The following is a 27,500-nucleotide window of genomic DNA, read 5'->3' on the forward strand; positions in this document are numbered from 1 at the left end:
CAGCTCTGCCCTGGCACATCTCCCTCTTCACTCAGCCTCCTCTGGCCAGCCTCTAGGCTAAGCAGGGACTCGCCCAGGGCCACACGGCCTGAGGCCACATTTGAACCCAGGACCGCCCATGGCTGGGCCTGGCTCTCAGTCCAGGAGCCCCCGCGGCCCCTTCAACAAGGATTTATGAAGACCTTCAGTGCTCCCAGATCCCCGGCACTGTGCTAGGCACTCGGGATCCGAGGACAGAACACGGGGGAACGAGTGCCCGCTCCGCGGGGCTGAATCTCATGAGAGGGGATCCAACAGGAAGACGTGGAAGGCTTCCATTCAGGACCGAATCGCCCGTTTCCCAAACAGAGAGGAGGGAGGTTCGGAGAGGGCATCGCCGGAGTTTAGTGGGCCGCGGGCTTGCGTAGCCCAGAAACTGCCCCAGGAGGCGGGCCCCGGCGCAGCCTCCAGGCCGGCCCAGTCCGTGGACTTGGAGTCCCGAAGATCCCGCGGTCCAGCTTCTCTCCGGCTGTGAGATGGGAGTCATCAGCGCCTCTCCAGGGACACGCTGGAGCCGTTTCCACACTGACACCTCCAAAACGGCAGTTCGGAGCCTGGTCTGTGACTCTGCCTCGCCGCGGGGAGACGACGGAGGAAAATGGCCGAAGCGTGAAGGGAAACGTTCACGGCCGTGGCTGTTAAAGTCCAGCTCGCCCGCGCCGCTCTCCCGGGCTGAAGGCAGATATTGGGGTCCAGGGAGAAGCCCCATCGTCAGAGCAAACCTTCTCGTCATCACTTTACCGGCGGGCCGTGGGAAGGGTCTGGGGGTCCCCCCGTCTGGCCCCCTCCATTCACAGAGGAGTCTCTAAGGAGTTAGAAGTCCCGGAGCGTGTAAGGCCTGGGGAGGAGGAAGCGAGGAGGAAAGGAAGGGACGAAAGAAGGAAAACGCGTTTGGGGGGAAAGAGGGGATGGGAAGAAAGAGGAAAGGCAGCTCCCAGGCCCGTCGGGCACCTACCTGCCAAAGGAGGGGGCTCCTGAGCCTCTAGAGGAGTCGCTTGTTCCCAAGGGCATTTCACTAGCCGGCAGGAGGGTCCCTTTGCTGCCTCACGGCCCCTGATGTTCCCTGGCCAGACCAAGCATCAAAGAGCTCTCATCTGAGCCTGCTGGGGGCGCTCTAGCACCTAGACCCCTGGGTGGGCCTGACTAGTCACCAAGGGGCCTTCTAGGCCCAATGGGCTCCCAGCAGGGCCCATGAGGTCATCTGGCAAAAACAAAGGCCTGAGCCACAGGATGTCTAATTGTGCCATCTGATAAGTGAGTGCTGACCCAAGAGAAGAACCAACCAAGGGAGCCCTAGGGCTGCCTTTCCATGTTGGCTGACTGTCAAAGCAGCATGTGCTGGGCGCAGGCCGTTAGCTCTATTTGTGGAGGGCGTTCTGGGGGTCACATGGAGCCCCGAGACGCGGCAGGGCTCCAGAAGGGCTTTGGGCTCACTCGGAGGTGCTTGGCTGGATCATCCACACAAGAAAGGCACAAGACAGCGGATGAAGAATCGCTCTTGCCCAGAGGTCCATCGAAATTCACTTGGTCGGGGTGGCCCGCTTGGTTGTTTCCCCTCGAAACACCAACCCAAGCTCTGTGGCACCCATCCGACAATGTCAATCCGAGGTGGAAAGGACGGATGGGCTTGGGGTGGAGAAGGACAAGAATGGCCTGGTTGCCTTTGGGAAACATCAAAGCACTTTGCTGGTGAGCACCAAGACCCTTCTTTCCAGCGTGGACGTCTGGGCATTTAGCAGTGAACACTCTGGCCTCTGGAGGACTAGAGGAACATCCCCCAGGGACAACAGAAAGACAGGTGAAAGGTGGGTAGGAGCCATGAGGAGCTCCTAAGGAGGACTGGACTAAGGACACCAGCAAGGAAGGAAAAGGCAGGGGTCATAAGGGCGGAGGACCCACCTGGCACCCTCACGGCGTCAGGGGAGAGTAAGGACGGTCTCCATCAAGTTGGATGGACCCCTCTGGAGAATCCATGGGAGGACATGGACCCAAGAGAGCACTCGCTTGGATGAACTGGGACATGCCCCAATGGACGGAGCTTCCAAATGGATGAGACCGTAGAACCATAAGCGTCTTGGCTCCCAGAACTCTGCCAGAGCCAGAACTGGGTATGGAGAAGATGCTGGTTGGCTCTTTCCCTCAACCACAGTGGAAATAGCTTCCCAAACATAGCCAGTCTTCCTCTTGGTAAACCGTTACATGGCTACCCGATAGAATGTAAGCTTCCTGAGGGCAGGGACTTTTTGCTTTAAAAAAAGACTTCTTAATTGATTGACTGATTGACTGCTCAGTTGTTATATCTCAAGACCAGCTGAGAACACTGAGAGAGAAACAAGCTGGTAGCTTAGACAGACTTCATTGAACTGAGATTCCGCCTCTAGGAGCAATATTCACTGAGCCTCCTGCACAAGGATAGTGGGAGAATCCATCGTGTGAACCATCAAGAGCTGCACCAACATGAGTCTTCAGATGGACCCTGTGGTGCCAGTGACCGGACGGATGGAGGCCATTCAAAGTCTCCTCTCACTCCTGGCTTCCTCCACTGCCTCCCTCTTCCTCTGTCCTCCTCTGCTTCCTCCAATTTTCCTCCCTGCTTCCAAACACTCAAAGGGGGCTGGAGAGCCCCTCTCCATCCCTATCTTCTCTTTCCCAGACTATCCATGTAAGCTTCCAGTTTCATCTCACCAGTCCTCATACATCATGGACACAAGCTCTTCTCCATCCTCATCACTCACAGATGATTGGTACCCTCACATGGAGCAGGAGACCTCAGGGGATGTGGGGCCGGGGCAAGGCTCTGCCTTCTCTGAATGCAGCAGCCCATGCGGGCATTAACCTCTGGGCTGACACATCCCTCTGCTGACATTCAGAGGGCCACTGAAACCCCCAGCTTTTTTCCAGAACAGCTGCTGTCCATCCATAGCCCTCATCTTGTTTTTGTGGAGTTCCTTGTTTGTGGTCATGTGCAAGACTTTTCTTTGAACCCTCGTGATTTCTTTGAAACCGATTCCCACCACTTTGGATCCTGACTGTCATCCACTGCTAGCTTGGGAGTGAACGGAAGGGAACTGAGAGGACGAATTGGGGGGGTAGGAGCTGAGACTGGACGGCAAAGACTGGATGGCTAAATCCATCCAACCTTGGATCCAAGACAAGCAACAAACCAACCATCCTGGTTGTTGGAATTCTAGTATATGGATAAGGAATCAAGCCTCCATGGCCCGGGGCAGTATCTTGGATAAAATTGTATCACCTTATATGATGGAGTCAAAAGAGCTCACTGGACCTAGAGTTGGAAAGACTTGAGGTCAAGCCCTGCCACAGATGCTGGCTTTTCCTCCTGGGCCTCAGTTTCTTCATCTGTAAATGGGGGGGTTGAACTTAGAGACCTCTAAGGTCCCTTCCAGCTCCATATCTATAATCCTGTGATCCCAGGAATCCTTCAATTTACAGATGAGGAAACTGAGGTCCAAGAGATAAAATGATTCATCCAAAGCCACATAGTTTTTTGATAGAGAGGCAGGATCCAAACTCAAAGCCCTGTACCCTCAGGTAAACTCTAACCACTCTGAGTCTTGGTTTCTCCTCTGGCGTGTGAGGGTCCTGGGTGGGGACCCCCCCCTTCTGGGATGCCCTTCAGGCCTTCATCCCTGCTCAGTTTCCTCTCCCTCAGTGGCCCATCTCCTGCCCCCTCTAGGGCCTTCTTTACAAGCCTCAGCAGAGCCCAGAGCAGAGCTGAGGCAGCAGATTTGACCACACAGCTACTTAACCACACAGCGGGCTTGGAGGGCCAGGAGCCTGTGCAGGCACTGCTGGCAGGAGCATTTGGCTGAGTGGCTGGTGTGTGATTGTGTGTGTGTGTGTGAGTGTGTGTGTGTGCATGTGTATATATGTGCCTGATGTGTGAGTACCTGGTGTGTGTGAGTGTGTGTGTGTAACTGGAGTGTGTGTGAGTATGTGTGTGTGTCTGGTGTGTAAGTGTGTGTGCTTGGTGTGTGAGTGTGTGTGTGCGAGCATATATGTGTGAGTGTCTGTGTATGTGTGTGTGTGTGTGTACCTGGTGTGTTCCTGGTGTATGTATGTGTGTGTGTGTGTGCCTGATGTGTGTGTGAGAGTATGTGTGTGTGTCTGGTGTATAAGTGTGTGTGTGTACCTGGTGTGTGGGTGTGTGTGAGTGTGAGTGTGCCCCCCCTGTCTAGCACTAGGTATGTGGCTCTGCACGTGAGAACACAGATCGGTGCTCCTGTCTGGGCACAGGCGTCCGGCTGGCTGAGTGTGGGGGTGAGCCAGGAGAGCCTGCTCTCCCCTCCCCCCTCCCCTGCCCACTGACACCTTCTCCCCAAGAGGAACAAGACAGAGTGGAAAATGTGAGGAGGCGAGGCTGGGGGGGGGGGGGGAGCCCTCCGACAGGAAGCCGCCAGCAGGCTGCTGTCTCTCCCCACCTCCACAGCCCTGTTCTGGGCTCATGGTGCCAGGGAGGGGGCTGCTTTCTGCCTGGGGCCTCCCTTCGCCTCCCTCTCCCCTGCCCCAGGCCAGAGGCTCTGCCGGACAGTGGGCTGCTCATTCGGATTGGGGCAGCCTCTTTGTCCGCCCAGTGCCAGGTGCTCAGACAGCCCCCCCAGAACCCCCCAGAGCCCAGGCCGACCGCCAGACCGATTCCTTCCTCCCCCAACACCGTCTGGGTTCCAGCCAAGCTTGGCTTCTCTGTCGCCTCCCCTGACCCACACCGTGCCTGCCTAGCCCTGTCACCCATGGCCTCCCCCACTCTCTCCCTCCTCTCTCTGTGGAGCCTCAGGGCCAGGCACACAGGAGGGTCTTCGAGTTCCCTCAGCGGACTCCTGGAGCCTTCCTGGCCTGTCCTGGGTCAGATGGTGCAAGTCAGGAAGCTTCTGGAGGGAAGGGCTCAGGTGGCCTTTGTGTCTGCCCCCCCCCCAGGGCCTAGACTGGCCCCTGGTCACTGCTTAATGAGCCAATGGAAGGGGCTCCTCCTCCTGGTCCCTGGGGGCTGCTCGGCCTCTCCCTTTTGAGGCTGGAGCCTCTCATACAGTGCAGAAGCCAGGCGGGGGCTAAGGCTGAATGCCCCAGAGTGGGCAGTGGGGGGGGGGGGGCTCATGGTCAGAGTGGCCAAGGGTCCCCAACAGGACGCCCATATCCCCCCCAGCCTCCCCTTGTCCCCCAGCCTCTCCTCATCCCCCCAGACTCCCCTCCTCCCCTCCAGCCTCCCCTCCTCCCCCCCAGCCCCCCCTCACCCCCCTGAACCTCAACTCGTCCCTGGTCTTTGCCTGCCCGGGACAAGAACACACACACACAATCGGCTTTCAAGACAGCTTCTCTTTGGGTCGACAATGCCCACGGCCCGGCGGGCCTACAAGGGGGGTGTCCAGGGGCACCAGCAGTTCTCAGGCCTCGCGCTGACCTGGCCGAGATGCCCCTCAGCCTCCGCCCCGTCTTCACTGGCCAAGACCGAGGGCCAAAGCGCTCCAGAAGTCCGGCTCCTGCGGCAGAGCCGTGAAATAGGGGGCGGAGAAGCTCGGGGAGAGCCGGGCGGCCGCGGGGCTGCCCCTCCTCTTGTTAAAACAGCAACAACCGGAATAAAATCGTCACCGTGTCACGACGCTCCAGGAAGCTCGACCCGCAGATCCCAGAAGGAACGGACAGCTGTCAGGGCTGAGGGTCTGTCCGGCCGAGTGAGAAGGCCAGGAGCCCCCTTCAAAGCACCAGCTCTGGGGTTGGCCAGGGCCAACAGCAGCAGGCGTGGCTGGGAGCCGCCGGGGCCTGGGAGACCCTCCTCAGACCCACAACGCCGGTAGAGGCCAATGTGTGTCTGCAACGGGGTGGGGACAAGGTGCGCCCCCTCTTCCAGCTCCCCTCCCCCTTAGGTCCCACTTGGGTGTTCACTTTCCTAGCCTGCGGCCACAAAGTTTGCATCAACCCTCATTGCAGATGCCCACGCTGGGCGCCCTGGAGGGCAGGGCGCGGGGCTTGTCAGCACCTCTGGCATCGCTGTAGTGCGCCCCGGGCCCTGCCCCGGGCCCTGCCTCAGGCCCTGCCTCTGAGGCTCCTGCGCCCCCGGGCCCTGCTCCCTCTGGGGTGGCCACTATCCGGGCTCTGCCCGTACCTCCCCGGCCGCCTGGAACAAGCACCTTCCGTGGGCCTCGGCGGCCCCATCCATCCAGGGAGAGGGAGGGTCCCCGCGTGCCCGGCTCCGGGGGAGGACGAGAGATGTGGGAGCCCCAGCAGCGGCACGATGAAGTCCAGGCTACGGAGGTCCTCTTGAACCCTCCAGAGGCTGCGCTCAGACGCGGCCCTCGGAGAGCCCCAGCGTCCACGTCAGACTCCAGCTGAGTCTGGGCAGGGCTGAGGGGAGCAGCAGGAGGAGAGGAAGGAGCCATCGGATTCCTCCTGGGGAAGGCCCGGCACCACGAAGAAGCCCACAGGAACGACCCCACAAGCCCCCGAGACGTCGCTTCCAGGAGCTCCCCGAGGCCGCGGGCGTCCTGGGGCGGCTGCAGCACCTACTTCCTGTGGGGAGAGCCGCCGGGCTTGTCCGGGGGGAAGACGATGATGGCGTACTCCGTCTGTTCACAGCACTCGGCTCCCCCCGCTGGGGGCGCCTCCGGCCTCTGGAAGTCCAGCTGCCCGTAGACCACGGCGGAAGCGGACCCCGACGCCGCGCAGCGCTCCACCTTCTTCAGCAGGAGAAAGAAAATGAGACCTGAGCATCGCTCCTGCCCCCAGCGCTGGCCAGACGCCTCCTTCTACAGCCAGCTCCACCGAGAAGCCCCGGGGCTCAGCCCAGCCCTCCTCCCTCTCCTCACAGCGGAGAGCTCTGGGCTGGGACTCAGGAAGGCCACAGTTCAAGCTCTTCCTCGGACGCTTACTATCTGTGTGACCCTGAATGCCTCAGTTTCCTCCCCTGTGAAAAAGGATCCATCGCAATAGCTCCCGCCTGTCCCAGAGCCACGGGGATGGCCAAAGGAGATGACGACAGAGGTGGGGAGCTTCGTCGGAGCTCAGAATTACGCTGACTTATGATTACTATTCCCATCCCAGAGTGGAACAAGAGCCTGGATGGGTCACTTAGCTTCCTTAGGTCGCTGTCCTTATCTGTCAAGCTGGGAGCATCACAGCTACACAAGGGAGAGCCCGAGCCCTAACTAGAGATCAGGAACGAGGAGGAGCCCCTGAGGACAGCTAGTGGGACTCGGAGCACTTAGGGCTGGAGGCACGCAAACCTGCCTTCAAATCTCACATTAAACACTAGTTGTGGGGGCAGCTGGGTGGCTCAGGGGATGGAGAGCCAGGCCCAGAGACAGGAGGTCCTGGGTTCAAATCTGACCTCAGACACTTCCCAGCTGGGTGACCCTGGGCAAGTCACTTGACCCCCATTGTCTAGCCCTGGCCACTCTTCTGCCATGGAACCAATACCCAGGACTGATTCCAAGACGAAAGGTCGGGGTTTTTAAAAATAATAATAAATAAATAAACACTAGTTTTAAGACTGGAAGCAAATCACTTTACCAAATCACTTTACCTCTGCTTGCCTCGTTTCCTCATCTATAAAATGGGGATAACAAGAATAACTACCTCCCAGGGTTGTTGTGAGGATCAAATGAGAGCATGATTGTAAAGTGCTTAGTAAGTGCCTGGCACATAGTATGTGCTTCATAAATACCTTTTTTTGTTTGTTTGTTTTTGCCCTTCCTTTTACAAATGAGGAAACTGAGACCCAGGAAAGACAAGCAACTTGCCCAAGTTCACATAAATAATGAGTTCTGAGTCTGGATTTCTGTCTTCAGAACCAAGACTCTTTCTGTTGCTCCAGGAATTGGAAGAGAGAGAGAGAGAGAGAGAGAGAGAGAGAGAGAGAGAGAGAGAGAGAGAGAGAGAGACAGAGACAGAGACAGAGACAGAGACAGAGAGAGACAGAGAGAGAGAGAAGAGAGAGAGAGAGAGAGAGAGAGAGAGAGAGAGAGAGAGAGAGAGAGAGAGAGATGGAGAAAGAGATGGAGAGAGAGACAGAGACAGAGAGAGATGGAGAGAGAGGGAGAGAGAGGGAGAGAGAGGGAGAGAGAGAGAGAGGGAGAGAGAGAGACAAAGAGAGAGATGGAGAGAGAGAGGGAGGGAGGGAAAGACAGAGAGAGACAGAGAGAGAGAGAGAGAGAAAGAGAGAAAGAAGGAAGGAAGGAAGGAAGGAAGGAAGGAAGGAAGGAAGGAAGGAAGGAAGGAAGGAAGGAAGGAAGGAAGGAAGGAAGGAAGGAAGGAAGGAAGGAAGGAAGGAAGGAAGGAAGGAAGGAAGGAAGGAAGGAAGGGGAGAGAGAGAGAGAGGGAGGGAGGGAGGGAGAAGGAGAGAGGGAGAGAGGGAAAGAGGAGGGAAGGGAGCAAGGAAGGGATTAAAGTCCTACAGGGCTTAAAAGTATCATTCATTATTTTTCTAGACATGAACCATTTGGTTTCAACATCCAGGAAGACTCCAGAGCCTCTCTCAGGCCAGAGGGCCAACTAGAGAAGACTGCTGTCACTCCCCACCCCAGATGCACCCTCTTTTTTCCTCATGCCTTCCTCTTTCTCTTCTGTTTCTTGTCTACCCTTTCCATTTTTTCTCCCTTCTTTTGGGGAGATGGAATAGAAGGAGCAATTGCATTTGGAATCAGGAGAACCAGGTCAGGTTCCAGAGAGGTGGAATTAACTTGCCCAAAGTCACAAAGATTAATTTAGATTTGAACCCAGGATTCTGAACAGGGGCGACCTAGGAGGCCAAACTGGCTCCACAAACCCAATGGACGGTGGCCCACTTCTGGCAACAAAAAGCTGGGAAAAGAGGAAAAGGAGACTAAAGAAACTCACCAGAGAGTCTTTGTCGCTCTCGGAGTTCCCGGCCCCTGCAAAGAAGACAGTTACTGGTGACAATCAGAAATAGAAAATGTTTTTCCATGTATTTTTTCACTTGTCCTTTTTTTGCCTTTTTTTTGCAACCTGTTTACTAGGAACTATGTTTCCATGTGGATTTCATTAAATGAATGTTAAAAATGAATTTTTAAAAAGAGATGAAGTGGGTGACTCTGGCCAAGAATCTCTCTAGGCCTCATTCCTTTTCTACAAAAATGGGTAGAATAGTAGTCCAAGTTTTTATATGTCTTTGGGAAGTATTTAATGAAAGAACTAAAAATCTATTTGATCACTCGGGGCCTGAGTTCTGGGACAGGGGAGCACCAAAGGCTAAATGGGAGGCCTCTGGTCAGCCCAGGAGGAGCCTCTCTGCCTTTCCTGTGCCCAGGCTCTTTTCCTCTTTTTAAACTTCCTTATGACCCAGGCCCCAGAAACCAGAAGGAAAGTTCTGGCCCTGAAAGGTGAGAAATTTGAAGCACAGTCCCCAAGGAGAATATTAGAGCGGGACAGAGGTGTGCTGGGAACCCCGAGAGGCCCTTGGGAAATTCCCAGGGGAGCCATGTTGCCTAAGGCAGCATCATTGCATGAAGGTTTCATCATGGGCAGTGGCAGAGGGTAAAGGGAGCCTTGGCTTGGCCACCTTTCCTCCCCGCCTCCTCCTGTCTCCCTCACCAACACAGTCCTGGGAGCAGGCAGCTGGCCTTCCACAGGAAGCCAAACAAACTCATAGAAACTGGGCTGAAGGCTCTCTGGTCATCCCTTGTGGAAGGGAGAGCTGGAAAGGGGGAATCGGGCCAGGGGCTTGGGCCAAGGCCCAGTGGTTGGCCAACACAGAAGGAAAGGGGGCTTTGAGAGATCACCACCATCATCCCCATGTGGGCTAGAGAAGATGCACTGAGTATGGTGGGAACTTGGGGAAATGGGAACAATCAGAAGTCTCCAGACAGCTCTGCCTTCTAGGGAAGGGATACATGAGATGGAGGACTGGACCTAGAGGCAGGAAAATCTCACGTTCCCCCCCAGCCATGGACCAGCCCACTCTGCCCAAGACAAGAATCTAAGACAATTCCAAAGGCGCCATGATGGAAAATGCTCTCCACTTTCTGAGAGAAGGGAAGGACCCTGAAGGCACGTGGAAACAGATTTGTCTTTTTCTTTCTTAATTTTTCTTGGAGGTTTTTGTCAGTGGTTTCTTTTGCAGCATGGCTGACCTCAGAATATCTTCTGCATGGCTCCACGTGTAAATGGACGCCGTATTGCTCGCCTTCTCAATGCATACTGGAGGAGTGAGACGGACAGAGAATTTGGAACTCAAAAAAAATTTTAAATGAATGTTAAAAGTTTTTGCATATAATTGGGAAACATGTAATGAAGTAAATACATTTTTAAGAAATTTGCCATGGTTGTGCATATAAGATCGATATCAGAGAAGGGAGAGGAAGGAGGGAGAAAACTTGGAATTCAAATGTTTTCCATGTAAAAATTATTTTTACATATAATTGAGGAAAAAATAAGTTTTTCAAAAGAAAGAAATGTACTAGCTCACTCTAATCGAGACAACAATCCTAGACAAATCCACAGGATCCAGAATGAAAAATGCTATCTGCCTCCAGAGAGAGAAGTGCAGATTAAAGCAGACTTTTTTCACCTTTTATTTTGCAACACAGCTAATATGGAAGTCAGGTTTTTATGATTTCTCATGAAATAATCTCTATCCCATTGTTTGCTTTCTCAAGAAGGGGGAAGGATGGGAAAGAAGGAGAGAATTTGGAACTCAAAAATTTTATAAATGAATGTTAAGAACAAAGAATTTTCCAAAAAGGAATTTTTTTAACATCCTAGCTGGGTGACCCTGGACACATGGCTTCACCTTTGTAGGCCTCAATTTCCCTTCTATAAAAATGGGTAGAGTATAGGATGGTGATGGAGTGCTATTGTGCTATCAGGAATGATAAGCAGGATGATTTCAGAAAGACCTGGAAAGATCGACATGAACTGATGCAAAGTGAAATAAGCAGAACCAGGAGAACAGTCACAGCAATATGGCAGAACAATCAACTGTGATAAACTTAACTATTATCAACAATACAATGATCCAGGACAATTCTGAGGGACTTGGGATGCTCTCGATCCACCTCCAGAGTCAGAACACAGATGGAAGCAGATGACTTGCTACTTCAGTTCATTTGGGTTTTTGTTGGGGAGTTTGTGTTGTATAAGTTTTTCCACTAACAAAAATGAACAATATGGAAATATGTTTCATGTGATAATACATATATAATAATCAAGACTGAATGCATGCAGCCCTGGGAAAGAGAGGAAAGACAATGTGGATCATAGAACTCCAGAAAACTTACATGGAAAATTCTTATTATATGTAACTGGTAAAATAAATAAATAAAGTAGCCATTGAGGAAAATAAATAAATGTATTTTTAAATAATAATAATAATAAATAAATTTAAAGGGCTTAATAGTATTCCAAGTCCCCACTTCATGTAGCTTTTGGGAAGCTCAGTGAGATTGTATATGGAAAGTGCTCTCCAAACCTCAAAGCACTATTGAAGTGTGTCTAGTAGTAGTAGTTAACAACAGCAGCAGTAGTAGTCATAATTATTATCATTATTATTATACTTTCAAAACAATGCCATCTGGATCAAATGATTTGAAGATGAAAGTCGCTTCTAATGGTTTAAGAAAACATAGCCAGGGGCAGCTGGATGGCTCAATGGACTGAGAGCCAGACCTAGAGACAGGTGGTCCTAGGTTCAAATCTGACATCAAATACTTCCTAGCTGTGTGACCCTGGGCAAGTCACTTAACCCCCACTGCCTAGCCCTTACCACTCTTCTGCCTTGGGACCAATACCCAGGATTAATTCTAAGATGGAAGGGAATGGTTTATTTTTCAAAAGAAAGAATGGGAAAATAGCTGATTTCTCTAAGGGAAAACTGTCTCCCACATACAGCTTCCTTTGTCAAAGAGGCAGCTGAGACAGAGAGGCTAAGTTTTCTGCTCTGGGTCACACAGCAATTGGAGGCTAAAGCCAAAGTTTCAAGTTCCAAGCTTCTCAGCCACTGTCTCTGACCACCAAATGGGCCAAGTTCTCTCTGGATCCTAGAACTCATCCCTCATCATCTGCCACACTCTCTCCCAATATGAATAGTGGTCTCTGAAAACAGAAGGTCCAAGGGAGGAAGGACAGGAAAAGGAAGCTGGGGGGGCCTGACTGAGCTCAGCCTCCTCCTATTTGTTTCCTGGCTCCAAGGTCAAGATCCTTCGCTGGCCCATTACCACTGTCCGTGCCGTTGAGGACTCTGGAAATGTCCCTCTCAGAGACCTTTCCTTCCATGAGGCTCAGGCCTACGTCTCGGCTTACCATAGGTAGTTACCTCACCTCTGTGGCTGGAAACCAGTCCTGGAGTTACCAGAGAGAACCAACCTGGCATGATGGAAATGTGTTAGCAATTGGTGGTCAGACGGCATCTACCTGCATCGCCTGCTCCCATGGAAACCAAGACTAGCAGATTCCCTTCATCCCTAGAGTCCTGAGGAATGCTGCCATAACCTATGCCCATGACAAGACTGCCATCATGTAGGGAGTCTCCAAAGGGGAGAGGTACAAAATTGCCTAAAAGGGGGGAAATGGACCCAAGTCAGAAATGGAGAATGCCAAAGCTGCCCTGCCAATCAGCCATGGGAGAGCATCCATGAGTGTTCCTGACCCCATATTTTTTTAATGGTGGGCACAGGTCCAGGACAAATGGATTTAGTCCCTTCTCTGTCACTCTTAGAGGGCCAGTGACTTCACTTTTATGAGCTTCAGCTTATTTATCCATAAAATCAGACTCACAAGAAGAAGACAGAATGGACAGGCAAGTATAAGACAAGAGGGGGAGAAGCTAAACAGAAGTTTGGGGGTTGGGTCTTTTTTTTTACAATATCTGGTGTTTTTAGTGGCCAACAAGCTCAATGAGTCAAAAGAATGACGTGGTGGGTACATACGCATCTCTGTGGGCATCGTCTCCCCAACAGAATGGAAACTTCTTGAGGGTAGGAATCATTCAATTCCCTGTCTTTGTGTCTCCAATTCCTAGCACAGTGTCTGGCACAAAGGAAATGTTTAATAAACCTACCTGCTTGATGGTGCACTGGATTAAGAGTCAAGCCTGGAGTCAAGAAGACCTGAATTTAAATCCAGCCTTGGACATTTATTAGCTGGGTGACACTGGACAAATCACTTTACCCTTTCTGTCTCCGGTTCCCCATCCATAAAATGAGGACAATAGCATGTCCCTCCAGGGTCGTTGTGAGGATCAAATGAGAAGATAATTGTAAAGCTCTTGGCACAGTGTCTGGCACGTAGGAAGCTCTATGTAAATAGCAGCTGTTATTATTATTTATTTTTATTTGTATATACTTGTGGCTGGAAAAAAGCTAACCTAGAGTTTTCAACTCCTTTAGATGTCAGTCTTTGAGAGTTCAAGTAATTCTAAGTCTGCTGTTAGATTATCTAGTCAAACCTCAGGAAACTGAGGTCCTGAGATGTTAAATAATTGGCCCATGATCATTCAGACAAGTGGAGGACATAGGATTTGAGCTCAGGTCTTCTAAGGTCAGAACCCATACCCTTTCTGTTGTGTAGCCTCTCCACACTTAGCTGACCTGAGTCTTAGGTGGTAGATACCGAGTTCATCATAGGGCCCATCCTGGAAGGAAGAAGGACCACCCCAAGCTGGCAAATTCCTGACACAGTCTTCAGTGAGGCTGGTGAAGATCTCAGTGGAATAATGGAAAGCTATGAACGCCAAAGCTAGGGAGAGTCGGGGTGGCCCTAGATATTATACAGATGATCAATATTCATTAGTAATAAGAATATCTAAATTATTCAAAAGTCAATATTTTATAATTCCTATCTTTACAGAGCTATAAACATTATCTTCACAATCCTATATGAAAATAGTGAATTATTGGAGGGATGGAGAGAGAGAGAGAGAGAGAGAGAGAGAGAGAGAGAGAGATGGCTAGATAGATGGATGGATGGATGGATGGATGGATGGATGGATGGATGGATGGATGAGTAAAAAATGTTTAAGCACTTACTATAGTGCTTAGATAAAAAGCATACATACATACATACATAGATACATAGATAGATACAAAAGCAAGAGATTGTAACTATAGGGCCAGGAAAGAGAGTTATGGTCTGGGAAGTCACCAAGATGGCAAGTGGAACAACAGAATGGTCTGTCTATACATCCCTTCCTGGGGTGATGGCTGTGGCAAGTTGTATTATTACTCCCATTCTGAAGATGAGGGAAATGAGGCGATAAGAGTAATAGCCATGTCTACCCAGGAAAGATTTCAACCCAAGTCCCCTGACTCTAAGACCAGTGTTCTCTTTACCACTTACTGATGATGAGGATGGAGAAGGAAAAGAGGAAGAAGGAGGCAATTATGAGGATAGGCACCAAAGTTCCCCTTGAACTTCTCCAGGCATGGGGCAATCGACCAATTAAAAATCATTTATTAAGCATTTACAGTGAGGATGCTAGGTAGTGCCATTGTACACAAAGCACTAGGCCTGGAGTCAGGAAGACTCATCTTCCCAAGTTCAAATCCAGCCACAAACACTTACTAGCTGTGTGACCCTGGACAAGTCTTTTAACTCTCTTTGCCTTAGTTTTCTCATCTGTAAAATGACCTGGAGAAGGAAACGGCAAAGCAATTCAGTATTTTTGGCATGAAAACCCCAAGAAAGGGTCTACTTGTTTAAAAAAATATTGATAGCAATTCTTTTTGTGGTGGCAAAGAATTGGAAATGTCCTTCAAATGGGGAATGGCTGAACAAACTGAGGTACATGATGGTGAAGGAATACTATTGTGCTATAAGGAATGATGAACAGGATGATTTCAGAAAAGCTGGAAAGAGCTATGTGAACTGATGCAGTGAAGTAAGCAGAACCAAGAGAACATGGTACACAATAACTGCAATATTGTGGGATGATCAACTGTGATGGGCTTCGTGCCCTCAGCCATACTAGGATCCAGGGCAGTTCTGGGGGACTTAGAACAAAGAATGCTATTCACCTCCAGAGAAAGAACTGTTGGAGTTAGAATGCCGATGAAAGCGGATAATTCTTCAATTATTTATTTGTGTTTCTATTTGGAGGATCTGGTTTATGGGAATATTCTCTCACAACAATGACCAATATGGAAGCCAATTTTCATGATAAAACATGTATAGCCTAGATCAAATTGCTTACCATCTCCAGGAGGGGGAAGTTGAGGCTGAAGGAGACAATTTGATTCTTATAATTTGAGGAAATGTATGTTGAAAATCAATACATGTAACTGAGAACACAAACTTTTTCAATAAAATTATGCTTCAGAAAAAAGAAAAAAAGGAAGAAAACCCCACATTGGGTCATGAAGAATCAGAAACAAGTGAAAAATGACTAAATGATGCCAAGAGCATTTACCATGTGCCAGAGACTGCTCCAAGCCCCAGGGACATGAAGAGAAAACAAAACCAGTTCCAGCCCTCAAGGAGCTTCCATTCCAGTGAGGGAAACAGCATGTCCATCACCATGGGAAGCATATGGAAGAAGCAGTTGGGGGGGTGGAGGAGGGGTGCCAACTAAGGAGAGCTTTTACCTCCTCGGCCTCGGGACTCTACGATGAACAGAACCCAGCAAAGCAGCAGCAGCACCAGCACAGCACCCACAATGATGGAGACCACCACAATGATCCGCGGGAATTTTTCCAGAGCTTCTGGAGTGGTGAAGGGAGTTGGTGTTGTTGAGTCCATGAGTCTCTCTAGAGGTTTGGAGAACAAGTCAGGAGACATCTCAAGACACCCTCAAGTGCTTTCCTCAGTGGGTCAGCCATGACTACAGAGCTGAGCCTGGAGGAAGCCAGAGAGCACTCTTAGAGGCTGGGGCTGGGAGGGTAAGAAAGAGCAGCCAGTGCAGCCAGTTCCCCAGTGGCACCTGCCCCAGGCTGGAATTTACCAGCCCCAGACTACTGTGGGGGGTCCACTGGGCACAGCCTGAGAGCACGGGCCTTTGCCAGTCTCTGGTACATCACCCAACGCCCCCTGCTCCTTCGGAAGGCTAAACCCACCTGTCACATTGAGCTCTGACCAACCACTTTCTTTCACTGGTGGCATTTGGAAATTAATAATTCCACAGAAGTATCTCCCACTGTCGTTCAGCTGTAGTCCCACAATGGTCATCTCATAGGTCTGCCCATTTCGTTTGGCGATGTGATAGCGGTCCTGCAGGGGAGAGCTGGGTTTGTCTTTCGGGTAGGCAGCCAGCTTCTCGGGCTGGCTGCCATTCTTTTCTTTGTACCAATTCAAGATGGAAGTCATTAATTCCCTAGAGACATTGCAGACAAAAGTGGCATTTTCTCCTTCTGCCTTTGAGAGCTGGGGTGGCCAAAAGCCCAGGTTGTACTCCATTTTCACTGAGAAAAAAAAAAAGAATAATCAGATCTAAGAACTCATCCTATGCAAGCATCTCCCCAACATTTCTGGCTTCCAAGCCCTCATCTCTGCCCATACACCTCCCAACCACAGTCCAGTGGAGGGAACGGTTGGCCTCAGCGGTCACAGAGAGACCTTTCCAACCCTAAGATGCTGCAGCCTACCGTGGTATCCCAGAAGTAGGGGAGATTCATGATGGTCTACAAAAGGCAGGGGAACTGGAACAGGCCAGTACGATTGTTCTTTGGGCTGTTGTCAGTCTAATTGGTGAGAACTCAATCAAGAAAGCCATTTGTCTAGCACACCCTGAAGACAGATGTGTCCTGGGCACAGGACTTTCCAGGTAGGTAAAGATGACACAGTGAGAGGTTCAGAGGTCATCTTCATATGAGGAAACTGAGACCTACAAAGGTCAGAGGATGGTACAGTTTAATCCCCTTTGGTTTCCTGTTTCTCTTTTAAACCCTCACCTTCCATCTTAGAATCAATACTGGGTATTGGTTCTGTAAGGGGTAAATTTAGGGGTTTTTGACTAATATATTATCCTTATGGTCTCCACAAATTAATTCAAATTCCAATAAAAATACTCAAGTCAGTTTGGGAATTTTGTAGTAATTAATATAGAGGGAAGGAATTAAGAAGAAGAGAGAGAGAGATAAGAATTTTCCGGCCTAGCCTGAGCCAAGGGGAGTTCAGAGACCCCAGCCACAAGGTCTCCTCCAAGATGAGGAGCCTGCTAGGAGGATGGCGTTTAGGAAAGGTAAGGGAAAAAAAGGAATCAGCCTAAACTCCGAGAGAGCTCAGGGAAGACGCCTCACCTGAACCACACTACTAAGCTTCTCCCAGGACTGTATCAAGGATGCTTACCACCAAACCAGGACAATAGCTGCAGTCATGCCAAGATGCCACGATGCCCAGCACACTGCCACCAGCCACCTCTCCCCCGCCAAAAAAAAAAAGTGAGCCACCTCTCCGCAAAAAAAACCCAGAGAGAGGAAGTGATGTGAAATATATAAACCATTTTTTACATCACTTCCTGCATCTCACATGTGCCAGTGGTAGCTTAAGCTTGACTTAAGACAGCCCAGGGGTCTCTCAGTTGTTTCTGATTTGTCATTTGCTAGCACATGTCTGTCACAGGCCATCCTCCTCAACACTTAATCCTTAAGTAGGGGTGTAGACATTCCTGTTTTGTTAGACTAAGCAGGGTGGAGCAAATCTAAAATTCACAGTTCTAAGGCAAAAGAGTGGTGAGGGCTAGGCCATGGGAGTGAAGTGATTTGCCCAGGGTCACACAGCTGGGAAGTGTCTGAGGCCAGATTGGAACCGAGGACCTCCCGTCTCTGAGCCTGGCTCTCCATCCACTGAGCCACCCAGCTGCCTCCTCCCTTTTTTTTTACAGATGAGGAACCCAAGGTTAGAGAGGTTACATGATTAATTCAAGATTGTACATGTGGTAACGGCAAAGGTGACCCCCTCATGGAATGGCAGATGATGCAAATCTAGGAGGGACAGCAAACACCCTGGAGGACAGAGGCAAGATCCAGAGGGAGCCCTCTGAGTGGGCATCTCTGGAGGGGGATATGGGGGAGACACACCAACAATTCACACCCAGTCGTAGATTGAAGGCTAAAAGGGAACAGGAAGTCTGTCTAGTCCAACCCATTTTCTGCCGTTTCACAGAGGGGAAAATTGAGGCTCACTTCTCCAGTTCCTATGGTGGGTTGTAGGAACACCAGACTCAAGCCAAGTCTTGCCCTACTGTGTGTCAGGCAAAAGCAATCCCTCTCTGGCTGGCTCATCTTTTGTGGGGACATCCATAGGCGGAGCTAAGGGGCCCCAGGGGGCTTCAGGAGGGAGTGGACACTCACAAGGGGGGGTTGCTCAGGAAAGGCCTGGGAAGGCCACACCTGAGCCTGAGGGCAGCCACATGCCTTAAGAAAGGAAGTTAAGAGAGAGCACCAGAGCCCACCTGCACAGAGGCCGGCGATGGGGATGGACCCTTGGGAGAAGCAGCTACAAAACACTGCTTCAACTCACTTTGTAGGGGCTGAGGACAGCCTGTCGGCCGGGGCCCCACTGGATGTTCTCTGCCCTAGCCTAAAAGGAACCCTCCAAAGAACACAGATGGGGAGCTGAAATCCCACAGGGGAGCAGATTCCTTGGAGCCAGTGCGAGCGACAGGAAGAATGAGCCTGTGACACGAGAGAGAAGCCCATTTCCTATGGCCTAGAGAGACAAGAAGCGTGAAACATGTTGGATTTGGGGCCAAGAGCCCCGAGATCCATGGTGTGATGTAGGGGCGTCACGGGGCTTGGGTTCAAATCCTGCCTCAGACACTGGCTATATGTGAACTTTGGCAAGGGTGTTAGCCTCCTGTAGTCCAATTCAAGGGAAATGATTTGGCTTAATCTACGCTTTCCCGGCTGCTCTCTCTGAGGGTCTTCTGGCTGCCTTTATCTTGTATACACTGATTTAGGGACAGGTTGTCTCCCCTGCTAGAATGGAAGCTGCTGGAGAGCAGGCAGAGACAGCTTTGGTTTTTCTTTCTATCCCCACGGTTTGGCACAGTGGCCGGCTTCTGCTTATTAATCGGTTGAATGAATCTGGGGGAGACATAAGTGCCCAAAAAGGAACAGAGTCCCCAACTTGGACCCTCAAGGAGGGGTCAAGGGGTTGGATGCCGAGAGGGAGAACTGGAAGATGGTGACCGGACAAAAGAAGGATCAGCCTTGGGGTGATCACAGGGAGAGAACTACGGAAGAAGGAGTTACTCCGGCTTGGGGTACGTTTAGTTTGTGGGAAGGACAATTGCCAAGCTCAGCTCATCCTCTCAAGTGAGATGTCCAGCCGAGGTGGTGTCTCTTGGACTTTCCGGCATCTCCCTGAAGACTGAGAGCCTTGGACAGCACCCAAGGGTTCAGAGGCTCCAACTCCAGCGAGAGAGCCAATTGTTAAATTTTCAGTGTGAGCATTCACATGTCAGAAATCAGCAAAGATACCCATCAGGAAGAGGTTTATCGTTCTGCGGGCTTAAACCCAAAGAAAATGATGGAGAAATGCTCGTGACGCAGATCAAACTTTCAAATGCTGCGGGCAGATTTTTAAATTATTCAACATTTATCAGCACACCCCTGACACTCACTATACCAATGTTTTTTAATCCACTTGAAAATAAATCTAAAAAAAGTCAGTTTTATTCAGATGTTTCAGTCACATCTGACTCTTCTGTTTGGGGTTTTCTTGGCAAAGAAATGGGAGTCATTTGCCATTTTCTCCTGCAGCTCATCTTCCAAATGAGGAATCTGAAGCAAACAGGGTTAGGTGACTTGTCCAGGGTCACATAGCCAGGAAGTGTCTGAGGCCAGATATCCAATGAATATTTCCAGCTCGGTGTTCTCTGGGCACCTCCAATGGGTCCAGTCTAAACCAGAACTCATTATTTTCCTCCCCAAACTTACCCCCATTATCCCTCTCTCTTTCAAGGTCGCCAGGATCCTTCCAGGAACCCAGGAATTAGAGTTCCTGATCTCACAGTCTTTTTCAGCTTCTCTCTCCCTCCCCATCCCCATTGCTGATCAGTTGCCAAATCTCCCAGACTTAGAATTATAGACTTAGAAATGGAGGGGCTGCTAGATGGCTCAGTGAATAGAGAATAAGACCTGGAGATGGGAGGTCCTGGGTTCAAACTTGGTCTCAGACACTTCCTAGCTGTGTGACCCTTGGCAACTCACTTGACTCCCGTTGCCTAGCCCTTATCACTCTTCTGCCTTGCAACCGATACACACTATTGGACTTTCAAGGCCCTCCAGTCCAATCTTCTCATTTTGCATATGAGGAAACTGAGGCCCAGAATTTTAAGCAAATAAGTCACGAAAACATAAGCGACAGCTGGGCTTTGAACCAAGGTCTTTTGAGTCCATGCCATCTCTCATGTTGATCCTCTTGTCTCTCCTCACACGGCTACCATACAAGTTCAGACTCTCATCACTTCTCCCCTGGACCATGGCAGCAGCCTTCTCTCTGACCTCTCTGCTCAAGCCTCTCCCTTTCCAATCCATCCTTCATCCAGATATGAAAGTGATTTTCCCAAAACAAAAGTCTGGCTGCATCACTCCCTCGCCCATAAACTCAAGGGGCTCCCTATTACCTCTGAGATCAAATACAGACTCCTGTGTTTGCCCATTAAAACAGTTTACAGCCGGATTCCAACTTACCCAATTTCCCACCCTAATTGTCTATTAACTCCCCCTTGGGTGGGCCATTCTCTTTCTCTCTGATTTTCCAGCGCCCATTTCCCTGACTGCACAGGCTGGTCCCCAGGCAGGGAGCATCGTCTCTCTCCTCGTCTTCAGCTTCTAGAGTGCCTCCTTTCCTTCAAATCCACATTCAATCTCCAGCCCTAAAGGAAGCCCTTCCTGATCCCCCCACCTCCTAGTGCTTCCCTCTGGTCAGTTTTCTCAGGCATTCTCTGCCCACTTACCTGGGAACCCTACAGAATGCGAGAGGACAGGGATGGCTTCATTCTCTGTGTCTGTCTTCCTGGTATAGCGCCTGGCACACAGTGAGCACCAAATAAATTCCTCCTGCTTAGTTCATCAGAACTAGTGGTGGCGTTTCTGATTCCAGAGCCCTGTACATGAAACTTGTGCTTTAGGGCACCTAGACTTGTTTCTTCCCTGCTTGAAGTGAGCTTTCTGTCCAGCGTGCCAATGAGATGAATCCATGCAGCAGATATTATTGCTCCATTTTACAGATGAGGGATCTAAGGGCCAAGATCTAAAGTGACTTGTCCAAAAGTCACATAGCTAGCATGTGTCAGAGTCAGGATCTGAATCCAGAGCTTTTGACTCCAAGTTGAGAGTCCTTCCTATTGCAGAGCCCAGGGCTAAAAAATACAACCTATGTGCTCCTCATTGCCACAGCGTGGCCAGAATATCAGGGTACCATCGCGTTGTCTCAGAGGACCAGGTAGAACACCTCATGGTTGCTCTCCCTGGAAAGTTTCCCCTTTTTGCACTCTCCGAGAAGTTTCCCAGAGCTTCAGAAAAACTGTATCACATGTAGCAAACAGAGTTTCACTGGAACAAGTCCTTCCAGAGAAATCCAAGGGAAAGTCTCACGGATCTCAAGGAGGGTTAGAATTCTCGCAGTGACTCTCCTCTGGCAGAGAGGGGACGAGATGCTCCCAGAAAAACAAGCCATGATTCAAATGGACAGGAGAGAGGCTAAGCACAGGCACAGGAGCCACCAGGGACCTCAAAGGGGTGACAGAACCCAGAAATGCTCCATTGGACACAGAAAGCATATTGACCAAATGGATGCTCTTCAACTAAAACAGCCAAGAGGTCGATGATCTCCTAATTAGCATTGCCCGATGTTTTACCATTATCATATTCTTCTCATATTAACAATGAGCAAATATTGTTCTCATACCACCTGCTGATCTTCCTCTGCATTTCAGGGGATACAGAAAAAGCCTTTGACCAAGTACAGGATGCATTGATGCTTTGGAAAAAATGCCTACAAAGCACAGGCGCAGAGGAATCATCTTTAATATCAGAAAAAGCGTCTATCCAAGAGCAAGCATCCTATGCAAGGGTGCTACCCAAGAGGCTTTCCCAATAAATACAGGAGTGAAGCAAAGGCATTCACTCTCTTCACGACTGTTTGATTCAAGAACTGTTAGAGCCAGAGCAAAAGTAATAAATAAGAGAAAGAAATAAAGAAAAAAGAGGGTAAAGAAGAGACAAAACTCTCCCAGTTGGGGGCAGCTAGGTGGCTTAATGGATAGAGAGCCATGACAAGAGACGGGAGATCCTGAATTCAAATCTGGTACCAGCTCAGATATTTCCTAGCTACGTGACCCTGGGCAAGTCACTTACTTCCCATTGCCCAGTCCTTACCACTCTTCTGACTTGGAACTAATATACAGTTTCAATTCTAAGACAGAAGAAGATAAGGGGTTTTCTTAACTATTCTGATATTTTTAGTGACTTGATGGTTGAATTAGAAATTATAGGGAATTATCAAAGATACTAACTGATACAAAAGGTTCTGCAAAGTTACAGATGACAAAATCATAGCATTTCTATACATTAATAATAAAATCCAAGAGGGAATAAGAAAAATGGAAATCTCATTCAAAATAACTACACAATCTACAAAATACATAGGATGAATCTACAAAAGTACCCTGAATACTTGTATCGATTCAAATGCAATGAACTCCTTAAAGAAATAAAAGAACAACCCAGAGAGCCAGAAGGGCATTGGGTGCTCGAGGCTGGACTGTGCCCAGAATGAAACCATAAGAAAAATGATAATGCTAGCCAAGTTAGCTTCTCCTATGGCACTATGCCAATCAAACCAGCAAATGAATACTTTATGGAACTTGATAAAATAACCATGAGATATACTTGGAGAAAAAAGATCTAGACAATTACGAGAAATAACGAAAAAGTTGGGGGATGGAGGCAAACAGCACTTCCAAAATTCATACTATATAATAGAGCAGCAATCATCAAAAACATCATTTAACCAATTCCTAGCTGGTATTCATTTAAAAACAGAGAAGTAAGTAAACAAAGAGTAGACTAGACAAGAGAGAACGTGAAACAGTGAAAATCAATCATAGTCGATGGCTCGATAAACCAGAAAATCTGAATGACTTGGGAAAGAACTCCCTGTGAAATCAAAACTGATGGGCAAACTGGAAAGCAACTTGGTACAAAATGGGCCGAGGCTACAATCATTCAAAATGGACATCACATGATTGATTGTATTCTCAAAGTTGATTCTAACAAAAAAGCTGAAAAGGTACAGATCATATATATGCCTTTCCCAGCTAAGGGTAGAAGCTGGAATTCTTAAGCACAGAAGGGACAGTAATTTTAAAAATTAAATAGATAACTATGATCACATGAATTCTTAAAAATCATCAAGGTTAAATAGAATAATAGTCAAAAAAGAGGGGAAAGATCCCAGCACATTTCTCCTGTAAAAGATTTACTGCAGCATGGCCAAGCAGAAATCTATGGACTGGTGAATGGGCAAACAAGCAGTGATACATAATACAATGAAATATGACTGTGTTGTAAGAAATGACAAATATAACAAACACAGAGAAGCATGGAAAGATTTACATAATATAATGCATGCTGGAGTAAGCAGAGCCAAGAAAACCCTCTCCCCAGCGATTACAACAATGTATATGGAAAGACCAACCACAGAACAATCCAAAATGAATGTCAAGAAATTACCCAACACAAGCGTGGTCCCAAAGAAGAGAAATGAGAAGGTGTCCTCGTCCTGCTCCATGGGCATGGTACATTACAAGTATTTTTAACATATTGATTAGATTTACAGATTTTTTTTCTCCTCTTCCTGTTTTTTTCTTTTAAAATATATTAAAATATATTTCTAAAAATAGCTTTCAAAGCACTGATATAACCTAGATCAGACTATTTATCACCTCGGGGAGAGAGAAAATCTAAATTGTGAAATGTTTAAAAAATAATTGTCAAAAATTGTTTCTATGTGTAATTGAAAAAAATAAAATTCAGTAAAATAAAATTGCTTTCTAGGAGGGGGAGAAGCAGAGGGATAATGGAAGAAATTCTGTGATGTATAAAGAAATCAGAAAAAAGACTATTTTAAATAAAAACATACAATCTCCATCACCAAAGGAGCCACAGAGAATAAGGAGGTATTTGAGCTGACAAAGGATGGGCCATCCTAAAGATCCCTGCACATTTCCTCATCATCTTGATTCCTATCTTGGATCGTTTATAGTGTCCTATAAGAGGTAGGTTGTTTTACACACACACACACACACACACACACACACACACACACACACACACACACACACACACACACAACTGTATTATCAACAGCTTTTCAACAGAGTGCTCTGAAAAAAATCCAGCCCTCCCATCTAGGCTCCTTGAGCCCTTTGCCTCAAATCCAGAGCCAAAGAACAGAGGTGATGATTTGAACATTTCCTTCAGGGATTCATATCTAAGAGCACCACATTGGGAATGGGCACCAGAAGCCAGAGAGAACACTGTCTGCCCCCATCCTTTCTTTGCCCCTAGGCTCACAGCTTGGTGTTAAAAAGGACTGATTAGCCACTCTCCCAGTCTGGACCAAGGTTTGAGTGAGCCAGAAAATCATAGAAACAAGGCAGATTGACATCTCCTCCCTTTTCTTTTTGCCCACAGCACCCACTGGATCCCCAATAGTTTAATTCTTCCATGGAGGGGTCAGGAAGCTGAGCTCAGGCTCCTGATCTCACTCACTTCCCTGGGCACTTTTTTAAAATGATACCCTTATGATCTAACCTGTATCACACTGTTTACAGCCTGGGGGAAGGAGAAAGGGAGGGAGACAGAGAATCTGAATCACAAGATGTAAGAGAGCAATTGTTAAAAATTGTTTCTATGTGTAATTGAAAAAAGAATTAAAATTGTAAACAATAAAGAATAGAGAGATGGATGGATAGATAGTAGATAGGCAGATAGATGGATAGATGTGTGTGTGAGAGGAAGGAGGGAGGGAGAGAGACAGACAGAAAGAGAGAGAGAGAGAGAGAGAGAGAGAGAGAGAGAGAGAGAGAGAGAGAGAGAGAGAGAGAGAGAGAGAGAGCAGAAGCCTTTTGACCTTTCATAATTTCCCCCAATTGAAAAGGCAAAAACAATGAAGGGCCTTGGGACAGCCACATTCCTCCCATGACCTAAGGGATCCTTTCATACAATGTACCTTCATAGACCACTTTTCCGGGGTCACCAAGAAGGTCTGAATTGTAATAGTATCTCAAATCCATGTAGCAAGACTCCATTTTTCTCACAACTCTTCTGAGCAGTAGATAGTATATGATTATCCCCATTTTAAAGATGGGGAAAAAAATACCAACTCAGAGTTGAAATTAATTGCCCAAAGTCACCTAACCAGAATTTCAGAACCAGGGCTTCATCTCAGGTTCTCTGGCTCCAAGTTCAATACTTTCTCCTTTACTGTAAGAAAAGTACCCTAAAGAGTGAGCTTCCCATTTTAATCTTAGTGGCTTCCCTCTGAAATTATATCTAATCTATTGAGTATTCAATAGCTTGTTTGTACACATTCAGACCAACTATTTGTGACCCCTTTTGAGTTTTTCTCGACAAAGATACTGGAGTAGTTTGCCATTTCCTTCTCCAGTTCAGTTCACAAAGGAAGCAATTGAGACAAACAGGGTGAAATAATATATCCGCGGTCACACAGCCAGTAAGTGTCTGGAGCTGGATTTGAACTCAGGTCTTTCTGCCTCCAGAGCTGACAGTCTAACCACTGCTCCATCTGGCTTCACCCCATTAGACTGTGAGCTCTTTGGGAGCAAAGACTGCCTTTTCCCTTTCTTTGTATCTCCACCACACAGTAGAATGCATTTAATCGCCTGACTGAATTCAAGTTTTTCAAAGGCTATAAAGCATAAAACATCCAAAAAGCCCTTCCCACCCCATCTCGATGATTCTCCTTCCTGGTAGTAATTATCAGGGACAGTTCCATAGCTCTATATGAATACAAAATACCTTGCATAAGTTTTTCCATCTGATCTTTGCATTGATCATCTGAGGCAGATAACCTATGTGTTATTATACCCATCTTACAGATTACAGTTAATGCAAATTTTAGTCAATGCAAGTACTATTACACCCTTTTTCCAGATGCGGAAAACTGGGGACTCAGAAAGATCTGTTGTCATAAAGCTAGTAAGTAGCAAAACTTAGGGCTCTGCCTCTACTATCCCAAGTCCAACTCTTGGGGTTATTTGGCCGACGTCGCGGTCTTTTCTTCTATCCAAATGTGTGTGTTTGAGTGGAGCCCAGGTCCTTCGGGTCCTGATTTATTCCAAACCCTCCCTGGGGGCCTCCCTCCGTGGTCTCCTCTACAAGCTAATGAGTCCTGCTTCCTTCAGGCCTGAGGGACTCGGGGGACACCACTTGGTGCAATGAAAAGTCCTCCGCTGCTCGCCAGCTCTGGCTTCCGACTTGGGCAGGTGACCCATCCACGGCCAACGAAATCGCTGGACTAGATGGGTGCAGCCGCCCCTTCCAGCAGAGCTCCTTGTGGCCAGACACCATGGAGAGCGCCCTGGAAGGGTTTGTCCAGGGAAGGAGGGTCAGAACCACAGAATGGCCAAACTAGAGCCGCCTGGCCCATCTAGTGCAGCTGCTCTTTACTGTCTTCGCATCCTGACCCTCTTTAGCATTCTAGAGAAGTCTGCGGATCCCTTCTCAGAATCGCCTGTTTCAGTCATCGAAGGAAACGTTCGATGCCGGTCAGAGGTTCGTGAAAGAGCACCTTTGGGCCAATAAGTCAGGACTACCCCATACATGGGGGGTAAGTGGCCGGCATCTCGCCGGCACTCACTTGGGCCTGACTCTGCGGACTCTGCAGACCATAGTGCACCAGTGCTGTCCATGGCGCTTTCTTGGTCACCATGATGGAGTGGTTCGCCCTTCCTTCAGTAGTCACCAAGTCAGGCAAACAGAGGTTAAATGACTTGACTAGGGTCATCTCAACTTAATGTCTGAGTACAGATTTAAACTCAGGTCTTCCTGGCCCCATGCCCCATGCTCTTTCCACTGGGCCACCTAGCTGCCTCGGTTTGGTACATAGTAGATGCTCAATAAAATGCTTACTGATAGCAACCAAACTCCACCTCCAAGCCGTGGAACCCTCCTAAATGCTGTTGATCTGACTGCCTGTGTAGAAGAGTGAGCTTGGGGGTCTTCCCTACCGCTCCTCACCCTGCCCCTTCTCTACCCTGAGAAAGTGCTTCACCTGGTCCTTGTATTTGGTAGGAATATCCAGACTGGTTTGAAGGAGCGTGTGAGTGAGTGTGTGTCCTATCACACTGGAAAGAGCCACAGAGAAACTGTGCGACTGTGCGTTAGCTTCCAAGTCCCAGCCTCAATCAGCTGGGAGAGGCTTATCGCCAGAGTGGCCCTGGACTGATGAACTGTCCAGTTTCTAGACCAATCAAAGACCATTCTCTGAAGCAGAGAAGGTAGACAGAGTCCTCCCACCCGAGAACCCAC

The 27,500-nt window shown here is 48.7% G+C and overlaps 1 protein-coding gene across 1 annotated transcript in view; it reads right to left on the reverse strand.

Annotated features, from left to right (window-relative positions):
- Positions 1-5,355: 5,355 nt before the first annotated feature.
- The window catches only part of PDCD1 (programmed cell death 1), a 24,680-nt gene continuing 2,535 nt past the window's right edge, over positions 5,356-27,500 (reverse strand). The window contains exons 2-5 of the mRNA XM_016425333.2: positions 16,053-16,397; positions 15,585-15,746; positions 8,887-8,921; positions 5,356-6,728 (exon numbers count right to left, since the gene is read on the reverse strand). Coding sequence (XP_016280819.2) covers positions 6,555-6,728; positions 8,887-8,921; positions 15,585-15,746; positions 16,053-16,397 — 716 coding nt within the window. The 3' untranslated portion in view covers positions 5,356-6,554. The remainder of the gene's footprint in view (positions 6,729-8,886; positions 8,922-15,584; positions 15,747-16,052; positions 16,398-27,500) is intronic.

The sequence above is a fragment of the Monodelphis domestica genome, chromosome 8, assembly GCF_027887165.1.
Source record: "Monodelphis domestica isolate mMonDom1 chromosome 8, mMonDom1.pri, whole genome shotgun sequence".
Lineage (NCBI taxonomy): Eukaryota > Metazoa > Chordata > Mammalia > Didelphimorphia > Didelphidae > Monodelphis > Monodelphis domestica.